Source organism: Epinephelus moara, chromosome 7 (genome assembly GCF_006386435.1).
Source record: "Epinephelus moara isolate mb chromosome 7, YSFRI_EMoa_1.0, whole genome shotgun sequence".
NCBI classification, from domain to species: Eukaryota; Metazoa; Chordata; class Actinopteri; order Perciformes; family Serranidae; genus Epinephelus; species Epinephelus moara.
The window spans coordinates 9,240,993-9,253,737 of record NC_065512.1 but is presented as its reverse complement, the minus strand read 5'-3'; the positions used below and the strand labels follow the sequence as shown (position 1 = coordinate 9,253,737).

The following is a 12,745-nucleotide window of genomic DNA, read 5'->3' as shown; positions in this document are numbered from 1 at the left end:
CTCCTTCTTCTAGTCCTAGTTCTTCTTCTAGTTCTTCTACTTCTAGTTCGTCTACTTCTAGTTCTTCTTCTAGTCCTAGTTCTTCTAGTTCTTCTAGTTCTCCTTCTTCTAGTCCTAGTTCTTCTTCTAGTCCTAGTTCTAGTTCTTCTGCTAGTTCTAGTTCTTCTACTTCTAGTTCTTCTTCTTCTAGTCCTAGTTCTTCTAGTTCTTCTAGTTCTCCTTCTAGTCCTAGTTCTTCTTCTAGTCCTAGTTCTAGTTCTTCTTCTTCTAGTTCTAGTTCTTCTTCTTCTAGCTCTTCTACTTCTACTTCTAGTTCTCCTTCTAGTTCTTCTTATTATTATGTTGCTTGAACTGGTTTTGTGCATGAACAACATAATTAAATCATGCTGAGTTTTCTTTGATACATTATAGGGAGAGGTTGAATTATTCACACTGCATCCACTGTTTGTAGTGTCTGATGTGATGTGTAGTGTGTGTGGTTTTGTTGTTTGGATGAATGTTGTGTTTTGTATTTTTGTATTTATGTATTAATGTGGAGTCGAGCCTTTTTATGCCAAACAACGCAGGCTACGTCTTGAGACGCAGAACATATTTGTAAACATGACATAGGCCTACAGTAAATCTCTAAAAATCAAATATAAGATATATACACAAAACACACACAAGAGGTTCACTAAATTAGGTATAAAATGGAATAATTTGCACAAATTAATAGTTTTGTCTATTTTTTATTTTAGATTTTAGATGTGCTAATGTTTGGAAAAAAATGATTTGATCTGTTTGTTTTAATGTACAAAAAACGATGGTAATATCTTCAATAATTTCCTTTTATGGATGTAAAATTAGGCTGAAATAATTAAATATAAACAGTTTTAACACAATGCATTTGGTGGTCAGCACATTCAGTTTGTACATGCAGTGGAAAATAATGAACCAAACACTACAAAGTAATGTGACAAGTAAGCACAAACCTCAATAATTTGTGAAATTGCACAAATTACATATTTTTAAGTTTGATATTATTTTAAGACATATATTTAGATCTAAATTTTTGAAAGCAGAAAATAAAATAATGAGCAAATTAATTATATATTGTTAATTTTGTGAGAATTTTGGATAATTAAACAAAATAAAAGTCAGGCATCGACTAGACCTACTCAAACGTGTGACACTGCACCAAGCAAAGGCCCCCCAGCTCCTCTGACGTCATATTCAGTTGCCGGCTAGCGGTTATTTTTCGGGTCAGGTCGGAGGGTCTTTGGAGGACAGGTAATCATGGCCCTGAGGGTGGTCAGACTGGTCATCCCGTCGGGAGCAGCTGCTGTTAAAGCTGTGAACATTACACAGAAGGTGAGAAGAGAAAACACGCGGACACAGAGTTTTATTTGTTCTGCTGAGCGTGTCAAGTTTACAAGGACAAGCTAGCAATGCTAGTTAGCTTCCTAGCCGTTAGCATCACAATCAGTCACCACTAGGCTACCTGTTGGTTTGTTTATGAGGTTCTTGGCAGGAGAGAAATGAGAAAACAAGTTGCCAGCATATATAAGTAAATGTTAATTATATTTATCGACGCTTACGTGACGTTCCCAGGCAAACATGTCGAGATAACACCTTGTAATTATGCAGTTTGGTGAAGCTAGCCGGTCTCAATGTTGCTACATGCAGAGTTTTAATGGTACACCTGTCACGTTTAAGTTCTCATCAGCACCTTAACACTTTATTTTTAAAAAGTGTAATCCAGTGAGGTCACAGCTGGCACCTATTGCTACCTTTAGAGACAAATGTAGTCAGTGTGTCTCTTCACGTCACTTTACCTTTTACAAACGTTTACCTACTGTTTTACAGCTGATGACACCTCTGTGCAGACATATTTACATTTATCATCATGCATATACATTTATTGCATCCTTGTTTAATACATGAAATTTATTCATTTGCAATTACTGACATTTATATGAGTTTGCATTTTATTTTTGCTCTGTTTTGTCCCTATTTTAACAAGCACTATTTATGTTTAGATTCATGTTGTGTTTTTACTTGTGTATTCCTTCCTTAGAAGTACAACGGTATGAGATTTTCTCGGTTCCATAACCGTGTCTGAAAACATCGTGGTTTCACGGTATCATTGTATCACAGAATTTATATTATTATCTGTCAGAATGACTCTTAAAGGAAAGAAAACAGACAGCTTATTGTTGGTTGTACACACGTTTTATTACTATAACTGAAACCTTAAACCATTTTGTTAATGGAAGTTTGTGTCAAAAGTCACCCTTTTTAAAATATTTAAAATAAAGGGGATGTTCTCTGTCCAATTGCATTTTTAGAAAAAATATTGTAGATAAGCAAATGTACACAGTATGATATCCGTGAACTTTAATATCACGGTGTACCTTGAAACAGGTATATTGCTGCAATCCTAAAAGCACTAGAATTGAACTAAGGTGTAGTTGAATGCAGATATACTAAGCTGTCTGTTATGTAGGTACAACTAGAGGTGGTGTTCTCTCATTGATATAAATGAGCTGGACCAAATATTTGATTAAATTAGTTTCAGATTTATTGAATTTATTGCTCCGAGTGCAGGTACTGAAACAACAAAATGCAGTTCAGCATCTAATCAGAAATGCTAAATGATAAGGAATAAATAGAATATGAAATGAACAGCAAGGGGCATGAATATACTAGATACGGACAGTATGAGCATAGTTAGCTGTAGTGTAAAGTAAATAGTGCAAAGTGTAATTACAGGTAATTCTAATATTATCAATTGATCAATTTCAGGGCTCCTCCATTGCATTAGTGTTAGCTAGGTGCACCTGAGAAAGCAGCAACTTAGCGCTACCTATTGTAATTCATCATCACATTATCAGTCTGTTACCTATGGTTTGTTGTTTGTTGAAAGCACCAAAAATTTAAAGAAAAAGTTATTTATTTTACCTGGGATTGCTCCTTATTATTCAGGACTGATGTGTCTGTTTCTGTAAATCAATTCATATTGTGACAAGCAGCATCGGATGAGAGACAGAAAGCAGCTTACAGCAATATTAACCCTTTAATGACTTCAACACGGGGGACAAAAACACTGTCATAACTGTAGTGGGTGTAAAAAAAATGCAACAGCCACCTCGCTAATGGTCAAAACAATTACCGACATAAACCGCCATGTTCTGAACACATTACAAATACTAACAAAACAGTAGCTGTTTATTCTGTTGCCTTGTCTTTGTCAAGGCTGGAATACCAACAGAGCTCAGTGTGCAGATGTGCGAGGTTGTTGTTGATGTGACAATCACTTTGTCCCTTTCATTATTTGCAAATTTGTTTTGGAATATGTACCATAGAAGCCACTAAAGATATTAAAATGGTCAGGTTTCTCAAGGCCCTGGTCCTTGTCTCATATCTAGTTTTATTACCTGTAATAAGTTGAAGGGATGTTTCCAAAGTGTACATTCCCAGATAAACTTGAACTGACCTTTTCGCAAACTAACTTCCTCGCAGTAAACCTGGGGCAGATTGGTGTTCCTGTGTAGAAATGCTGGGTTGGTTGGTTTTTGAGACCTCGGGCAAAATGGGTTTGGAGGGAATCGGACTTTGGTCTGTATCAGCTCTGTGTTATCAATTAATTAAAGCTGGTGGGGTTTTTTTGTCATTCAGGCAGGAGTTCACACGAGCTCGGTGAGAAGCCTACGGTACGGCTGGTGGGCCTATGCGCTGGGCGAGAGGACGACGCCACGCTTTCAACAATACAGCAAAATCATCACCTTGGATGGCAACTTGGCCTCGGGGAAAGGAGCTCTGGCTCAGAAGCTGGCTGACAAGCTGGGTAAGTAACTCAGTGTAGGGATGCTTCGCTAGAGAATCTCAGCAAGTGGTTCTCTCAGGTTTACAGTCATGTAGTGGATCAGTGAAGGCATTCACAGGCTAAAATGCTCAGTTCCTTCAATCATGAGGCTAAAATGGCTTAAATTTAGCTGATACTGCTCCCTGCATCAGAGGTTAGTAGTGATGTTGACATTTAGGAGTTTAAAAATCTGGTAATGTGTATTTTTTAAATCATAAACACACGGCTTAAACAATTTTGACAAGGACCCTTGAAATTCGTTTATTAAAAATCGTGACAAAGATCTGCACAGAGCGGGACACTCATGAGTTCTCCCTGGTGAACAAATTAAAGAAAGGTGACACCATTTCTAAAGTGCCTTAGACTTGTCTCTGTCAGCTCCTGTTAACATTTATTGTTATGCAGCGGTCAACGTATCACTGCACACGCTTGACATTTTGGGAAATATGCTTGGTTGTGGTCCCAGCGGGAGTTATGCCTACTATACAAAAGAGACTTTGAAAAGACTTTTTGGAAGACGAAAGTCAGACACCCTCTCACACTTGAAGACAATGCAAGTTTTTAGTTACACACTTAAAGGTTTTGCAAAGACTGAGGATCTTGCAGCATCGCTATTTGCAAAACTACAGCAAGATTCCTTTTGAGATTATTTCCATCCTGCTCCTGGTGGAAAATGTGACACCAAACTCCCTTTAAGAAATATGATATTTTAGCAATTCTTGAAGTATCTGTAAAAACACATAACTCTAGAAACACAAGATAAAAGGTGTCATATGTCGACAATATTCTTGTCAATTTTGGCATCAGTATAATCCATAAAAATATTCTGGATTTGCGTACAAACTTAACATTTTGGAATTCGTCGCCTCAACTTGCTACCAGCCCCTGTTGGTTAGCTGTGCTGTAGTAGTGGGAGGAAACAGTGGGAATGAGAGGCGAAGTGTTTTCAAAATTAAGATTTCTCACTAAAATAAGTGCTGGTTGGTGGATCAGGTACACGCTGAATTAAATACGAACTCTTTCAATAAAAAATGTTACATTTACGGCCTGTAAGGCGCGTCGTGGGAGAAATTGTTCGGACGCGTGTTCTGGTCAACAACAATAAACCAGTGTCCAATTGGTCAGGTTTCTTTGAGTGCGGTGACCCATTTATTTTAGCATGTGCTCACCTTCACACAGATGAAACAATGTATGTCCATTATTCAGGTAAGTTTCCACTTACCAGTTTCAGAGTCCATCACAGGTAAACGTCCATTCAACTATTTCAGTTTCAGCCGGCTACAAACTCTTCATGTTGCCACACTTGACACGGTCAAAAAACTGTTTGCTTCCCTGTCACACACCTGCTGCCCCTTACCTATATTACCTGTGTTTTCCTGTTCTAGTGTGCCACCCTGTGGACAGACAATAAAACTGCATGTATTTATATGTAGTCATCATTATTTAAACATGAGTTAAAACCAATACAAAGAATGTTATTGTGGGTTTGCTGCTTCCTGTTTGGTGCTGGAGAGAAGGCAGCCATGATTGTTGACAATATCCATGTCATTGAAGTTAAGTATTTGCATCAGCCATGACTAAAATCTTCCGATATCTATCTCCAGGGATGCTCTACATGCCTGAGCCTGACACTTACTACATGGACAAGATGACCGGGGAGAAGGAGCCACTTCCTGTTGACTTCAACGGGATGTGCAGCCTGGAGAAGTTCTACACGGACCCCAAGGCTGCCGATGGAAACAGCTACAGGCTACAGCTGTGGATGTACACCATGAGGCTGCTTCAGTATGCCGACGCCATCGAACACCTGCTCACCACAGGTATCAGTGACTTGGAGAGCTGAGTGTTCTGTCGGGTCATTTACAGCCAAAAACTATTAATCAAAATCAAGTTTGGGATATCAGCTGATTGATTTTAGTAGTAGAAGTTGGTGTATGTATGACAAGATTTACAGTGTTAACAGAGTCATCCTGATCTTCTGTGTTTTAAGGTCAAGGAGTGGTCCTGGAGCGTTCTCCCTTCAGTGACATGGTGTTCCTGGAGGCCATGTTCAAAGAGAAATACATCAGGAAGGAATGTGAGTACTCAGGATGCACAAACACAATGCACAACCACACAACCATAAGGCTTGAATATAAAAGCTATTGACAGGGATTTCCCAAGTCTGTTTTCAGATGTTAAACTTGGTCATGACGTGTATTGCGAAAACAAATTATGTTCCATTGGTTACACATTGTTTAAAGAAATGCCCCGTGGCTTGCAGGTGTGCAGCACTACAATGAGATCAAAGGCATCAGCATCTGCGAGTTCCTGCCGCCGCATCTTGTCATCTACGTCGACCTGGCAGCCGAGGAGGTGCAGAAGAAGCTGAAGCAGAGTGGCAAGGTAATGAGACACATTCACTGACGCCACGTGATGCCGTCATCTCTGTGGGAAACTGTAATTATGTCAAAACATCTCAGTTTCACTCATTAACTTTCAATAGAAGACGTAATGTTCAATGTTAGTAGGTGAATAAACACCTCAGAGGAGCGGATACACTGATTCCAAATAAAACCTTGATATAAAATACTAATATTTTAGGGTCACCAAGCCCCTAAATTTGGTAGCCAAAGTACATTTTTGATGTCCCTTGTGTAAACTAATGTAAAAACACTATCCTACAGAAAAGGCAATTTAACACAAATTTACATAGCCTTCCATGACTGTGACACTTCAGTAATATCTTTGTTAACATATGATTTATTCTCTCATAGTTCATAGTCTGATGTTTTTTTACTGTATTGTCATTGATAATTGTAACCGGATTAATAAAAACATCATTAACGCTGAGGAAATAAATACTTAACGTTCCTCTCAACAGAAACTCTCAGTCCTGCTTTGTTTAGCTCTGTTAGCTGTTTGCTGTATTAGCTCTGTTAGCTCTACTGGTTCAGTTATCTCCATTAGCTTTGTTCATGCTTAGCTCTGTGGGTTCGGAGAGCTCCGTTAGCTGTTAGCTCTGGTAGTTCAGTCAGATTGTTAAGTTCTATTAACCTCATTAGCTGTTAGCTCCTCTGGTTTGGATAGCTTTGTCAACTGTTAGCTCTGTTGGCGAGTAGTTCGGTTAGAGTGGCTAGCTCTGTTGGTTCTGATAGCTCTGTTAACTGTTAGCTCTATTAGTTTGGTTATGTCTGTTAGCTGTTAGCTGTATTGGCTCCCTTAGCCTTGCTCACTGGTAGCTCTAGTAGTTAGATTAGAGTGGTTAGCTGTGTTAGCTCTGTTGGTTAGGATAGCTCCGTTAGGTGTAAACTCTTCGAGCTCAGTTATTTCTCTTAGCTGTTAGCTCTATTGGTTTTTTAATCTCTGTTCACTATTAGCCCGAGCAGTTTGGTTAGAGTGGTTAGTTCTATTAGCTTCATTAGCTGTTAGCTCTGTTGGTTTGATAGCTCTGTTAGCGGTTAACTCTATTTCCGTCGTTATTTCTGTTAGCGATTAGCTCTATTGGCTCTTTTAGCTTTGTTCACTGTTAACTGTTGTAGTTTGAGCTCTATTTGCTCCATTAGTTGTTAGCTCTTTCGGTTTGGATACCTTTGTTAACTGTTAGCTCTATTGGCTTAGTTAGCTTTGTTCACTGTTAGCTCTACTAGTTTGGTTAGAGTGGTTAGCTCTATTAGCTCCATTAGCTGTTAGCTCTGTTGGTTTGGATTAGCTGGTAGCTCTATTGGCGCCATTAGCGTTGTTCACTGTTAGCTCTAGTAGTTTAGTTAGAGTGCTTTGTTCTATCTCAGTTGGCTCCATTAGCTGTTTGCTCTGTTAGCCAAACACACTACAGAACTCCGCTGCCCACCGGCTACTAACAGCTAGCTAGCTCTCCAACAGGATGAAGACATGCACTGCTCAATTAAGATGGTCATTTGCTAAGTGATAGTTATTTATACATACAAAAATCCTGTTCATGCTGGAGGCGTCTCGGGGTAAATCTTTGTTCGTCCCAAACACATTTTCTGTCGCCCCGGGGAGACTGTTAGCATCGAGCCCTGGTTCAAGAGAGAACTGAAAACTTAGTGACTACAGGGGGCCACCTGCAGGCGATGTCTGGTGGCCTCAGAGTATGTTTTTGTGGCCAGAGGCTGTCGTGCCATGGTTAATGTTGAACCCTGGTATAAAGTTTCATAGTATATAGTGTTGTGTTTTAATCTGGCTGGTGAATCAGTTAATCACTACCAATTATTAAAATGTAATCTCTGTATTCTCAGTCCTATCTTCAGAATGTGCCCCTGACGTATCTGAAGGGCATTGAGGAGAGCTACAAGAAATCTTTCCTGCCCCAAATCAGGTGAGAATTTGAAACTATGTAGAACAAACGTGTAAGAGATTTCTGACAGCTGTCAAATTTAACATAAATCACATTTGATTCTTATCGTCGTACGTTTTTCTTTCAGTAAACAGTCGGAGGTGCTAGCTTATGAAGCAACCCAGGCCCAAGATGTTGAAAGGGTAAGATTCTTTCTCAGGTGTTTTTTGATGCCTAAAATCTATTTATTATTTTGTGTAGACAGCTTACGGGTTGTGTGCTGTCCACAGGTGGCAGAAGATATTGAGTATTTGAAGTTCGAGAAGGGGCCGTGGCTGGAGCAGGATGATGTCACCTACCATCACATGAGGATGCTGTGAGTTCTTGATTAATGTTACACGTTCCCACATTTAAATGCAAATTACACAGAGGAAGATCTCCAACAGGTGAAGTCAGATTCACAGCCTCAGCCTCCACTTGTCACACTCATTATGGATAAATATGCAAAGCACCTGAAACGAATCACATGGAATACTTAAAATGCAGATTTCTCCTGATTGCCTTTTATACGCTGTATTCCTCCCATACATCAGCATACATCAGGACATTGCTGTGATCTGATTTTTTTTTCGGTGCCCTTTTGTCTGTGTTCACAGTGTGGAAGACAAACAGAGGGTGGCAACACTGACCCACATACCAAAGTTTCTTCCAGAAATAACCATCGGAGCCCACGACTATGATGAAAAATACTACGCCTATAAAGCGGTATGTAGAGACAAGATGCTCGTTTGTTACAGTCATGAAAATGCCATTCCTAATATCACTCTCTGCTTCATTTGTGTCCATATGTACGTTATATTTAGACTTTATCTACTGCACGGTAACTCACAAGGTTTACCGACTAAACACTTGTCTTATATCAGACATGTTTTCCCCACATGTACGACATGCTAACGTTATTAGCATAAGCCTGTGACATTTTACATTGCATAAATTAGCATAGTGGTATTTTCTTCTACTCATATGAAGGAACAACAGCAACATTAAACAAAGGTAACGTCACAAAATTAGACTCCAGAATAAGTCGCAAGGTTCATCTTCTTTTCCCACACATATACAATATGCTAATGTTATTACCATAAACCTATGACATTACCTGTTACATAAGTTAGCCTAGCAGCTAGCTGATGTTTTCTCTTCTCATATGATGCCAGGATAAATTACAAACAAGACTGAGATGCAATTTTAGGGGACTTCATTGTCTTGTCAATTTTTATCTGTGAAATAAAGGTACATGAAAGCTTCGTTTCCACTGAAGGAAATGGTTTCAGCTTACAATAATAAACAGGAGGTCTGTGACGCCACGACTTGTAGTTAGATTTCTGTGGAGGTGCACGTCAGGCTCGCTGTAGGTATGGCCTGATTGAATGCAGAAGTCTGGTTTTAGGCTTTGAGAGAGAGTAGCTTATGTTCACAAATGTTGATTATGGATTTATGGATGCCTTAAATGCTCCCTCAAGCACATCTCTTGAATTTCTATACTGCTCTGCTCAGTATAACTACATAAAATCTACCACAAATTACACATTTAAACAGCTCCCAGATACAAAGAATGTCCCCTGGGATCTATATATATATAAATCAACAGGTGATTTCCTTCTTTTAGTAAAATCCTAAATGATTGGTTTTTTTTCCACCTGGACCTTTATGCTCTGCCATTTCTCCTCTTATCATCACGCTGTAACCTGTGACAGGCTGTTATGATACCACAACTATCACACAGTCACATATATGGAGTTTCTTGTCGAGCCGTGAGCATCACGTAGGTTTACATTACCAAAGGTTTATGACAAAATCACTTGGCGACACCAACTCCCGTGCGCGCACGACGAGAGAGGAGAGGTAGAGACACTGTGCTGCTGCCAAAGGAGTCGCTGAATGAGTTCCCTCTGAGCGGTAAGTCACTAAAAGAGTCTGAGAAGTCCGGGGCTGTTCATAAAACATTCAGGACGCCACAGTTTATTCCACACTACTGAAGCTGCTCCTCTTTTTGGAACCACCGCGGCGTCGGTAATGATTTTGCATCTAGCTATGCTTGTTGTTGCCGTGGGTAACAGTATGACATCAACATGCCAACAAGGTGAAATATCGCAAGTATCACAATATGGATTTTTCATATTATATTAAATATTGTACCCGTGTTATTGTGAAGGAGATAATATGGCACACCCCTACTGCTCCCTCTTGTTCAGGGCTGGGATGAGCTAATATCGACCGGTATATTGGTGTCTCAGATACACAATCAACAAACAACAGGAAATTATGTCTTAGAGATAATACCAATCAATTAGAGGAGAGGTTGCTGTGCCCTAATGCTGATCCCACAGATCAGCTGGGATCGTCTCTAATGAGACACTGGCTGCTGCTGTATAGCAGTAATTAGCTGCGATGCAGACGTATGGCTTGCCCTTTTCTTTTATGTTTTGTCATTATCTGAGGATAAGTTGCATTATCTTGTGATGAGCACTTTATTGAAAATCACACCAAGGATCCCGTCTCCATCCCCTGGTGTTCTCTATATATCGAATACTCTTATTTCTCTACCCTTTGCCACGTGAAGCCCGAGCAGCGCTGCCAGCGCCGTGGAACTAATTTCCTTCCGCTGAAATATTGAACGACTCGCGGTTACGAGAAGGCAAATGCCAGATATGGAATATTCTACAAGGCTTTTGGTATCATCAGTCTTGCAGGGAAACATTTGGGTATGACCTTTTCTGTTTATTGACTGGAGACTTTTTTGTCTCCCCTTGCTGCAAAAATCAGGCTGCGTAATGCTACAGGAGGCTGCGACCTGACATTTAGTTCTGAGTCCGGATCTCGGTGGAGAGAATGAGAACTGTGACACGTGGTGGCGTAATCTCCCCCGGCACACTTGAGTTGACAAAGTAAAGTCAAGGAAAGACGTTTGCGACGCTGATTTATTGCAGCTTCCATCAAATATATGAAAAAATGTATTTGACAGTCAGAAACCTGAAGGTGTAACAAGGAGTGATGATTTTTGTTTTGTACTGACATTATTTAACTGATTATTCAGCTGTCAACAGTGAGGGATTTTCCGCTGATCAAACACAACACCTTCCTGCAATACTTGAGAATTAGATATAATTATATTTAGTGTTAAAATTTAACTCTGCAGGCAGCCCACTTACCTTAATTAGATGCTTTCAGCTGCTTCAATTCCAAAGAGTTGCTCATTTTTCAACCATCCTTCTGCTTTAAATGTTCACGTCTTGTTCCTTTTAGTTTAATTGTCAATTTGTATTGTCCTTGCAGCTCCCTGGGAAGAAGTACGCCCCTGGTTATAACGCAGATGTCGGAGACAAATACATCTGGCTGAAGTGAACGAGTCCACAAGTCTGTAACTAATTCAAGCCGAGTGAAGTCTGGACCGCTCGTCCGTTATTGATCCACTTGTCTCCTGCTGTACATCCTAAATAATATGTATGTATGAAAAGAATAAATTTTGAATCTACAAAGTGTCTTTTGTTCTGACTCTTCATGCCGGAGAGGATGGGAAGATAGGAACTTTGATGCATAGGATCATGAATCAAGCATGGGTCACTTTAACATGCTGTATTGTTGAAAAAAATGTGGGAATAGTGTTGGAAAAGTCTGAAAATCCAAAGTGACCAACATTTATCAACTAAGATTGAATTAAATGCATAAAACTGGTCCAATAAAGAGCAAAATATTCCAACTCATAATGAAATTTTTTTGCATTTTCATCCTCACAGTCAACGATTTATCCTCTTTTTCATTGATTAGATGTGTTTATAACAGTTTTTTTTTTTGTATTGCCTGGTAGCACTTTTTTCTGTCAGTTGCATAAGCAGAAAAAATATTTTGGCACGTCTGTGAAAAAACATCATAGGTACGTATTTTGTTTTGTGTTTCAAAGTCTCCATATTCCATGATCTTCTTGCTCTCAGATCTACAAAGGAAATGCCACAATATTTCTGTTATTTATGAATATTTCTCTAAAATGCTCTTAGTATATGTGATTTAACTGTGTTGAGCTCTCAGAGTAAAAAAAAAAAAAAAACCCCAACCTAAAACAAACAAACACCATCAAACAGTTTACATCTCACACGTCTTCGTACAAGCAGATTAATCTGCTCTAAAACCAAATCCAACACATGGTGACAAACATCAGAGTAGCAGTTTATCTTCCAATAGGTGGCCTGTGGTGGAGATGCTGCCAGCTGAACATCAAGGTGCATGTGGTGCAGCTGGCACTGAATGTGGTGACCATTTCATTGTAATGTAATAAATCTGCCAGCTCACGTTCCAGTGAAGACAGGACAGTCGTTCAGACCACTTGTCTGGTCTTTGGTTTTTAATCCTGTTTGCTGGAGAAAACAGTCTCCAGGTTTGGCAGTGACCCTCAGGAGTGAATTTATATTTGGAAAAAAAATATGGGGGGTAATTGTTGAGTACGTCCATTGAGAAAGAACATGTTCTGATTTAATTTGGAGTTACAGCTGCTCAGCAAAGACAAAGACTTTCTGGTGGTAAGGGCGAGCTTGGCTTTCAGTCATTGCGGGTGTGAAGGTGGCGTAAGATCA

At 39.5% G+C, this 12,745-nt stretch overlaps 1 protein-coding gene across 1 annotated transcript; it reads left to right on the top strand.

The window, feature by feature from the left end:
- The first annotated feature begins 1,199 nt into the window (after positions 1-1,199).
- Positions 1,200-11,659, top strand: ndufa10 (NADH:ubiquinone oxidoreductase subunit A10). The gene is made up of 10 exons (XM_050048642.1): positions 1,200-1,350; positions 3,658-3,826; positions 5,449-5,664; positions 5,835-5,921; positions 6,108-6,229; positions 8,083-8,162; positions 8,269-8,323; positions 8,411-8,496; positions 8,777-8,885; positions 11,454-11,659. Exons 1-10 carry the CDS (start codon positions 1,276-1,278, stop codon positions 11,520-11,522), a joined length of 1,068 nt encoding a protein of 355 aa, XP_049904599.1. The 5' UTR covers positions 1,200-1,275; the 3' UTR covers positions 11,523-11,659.
- Positions 11,660-12,745: the final 1,086 nt, after the last annotated feature.

Coding starts and splice junctions, on each gene's coding strand:
- ndufa10 (XM_050048642.1), top strand. CDS start 1,276: ATGGCCCTGAGGGTGGTCAGACTGGTCATCCCGTCGGGAGCAGCTGCT. Junction 1,351..3,657: donor CTGTGAACATTACACAGAAG/GTGAGAAGAGAA, acceptor TTTGTCATTCAG/GCAGGAGTTCACACGAGCTC. Junction 6,230..8,082: donor AGCTGAAGCAGAGTGGCAAG/GTAATGAGACAC, acceptor CTGTATTCTCAG/TCCTATCTTCAGAATGTGCC.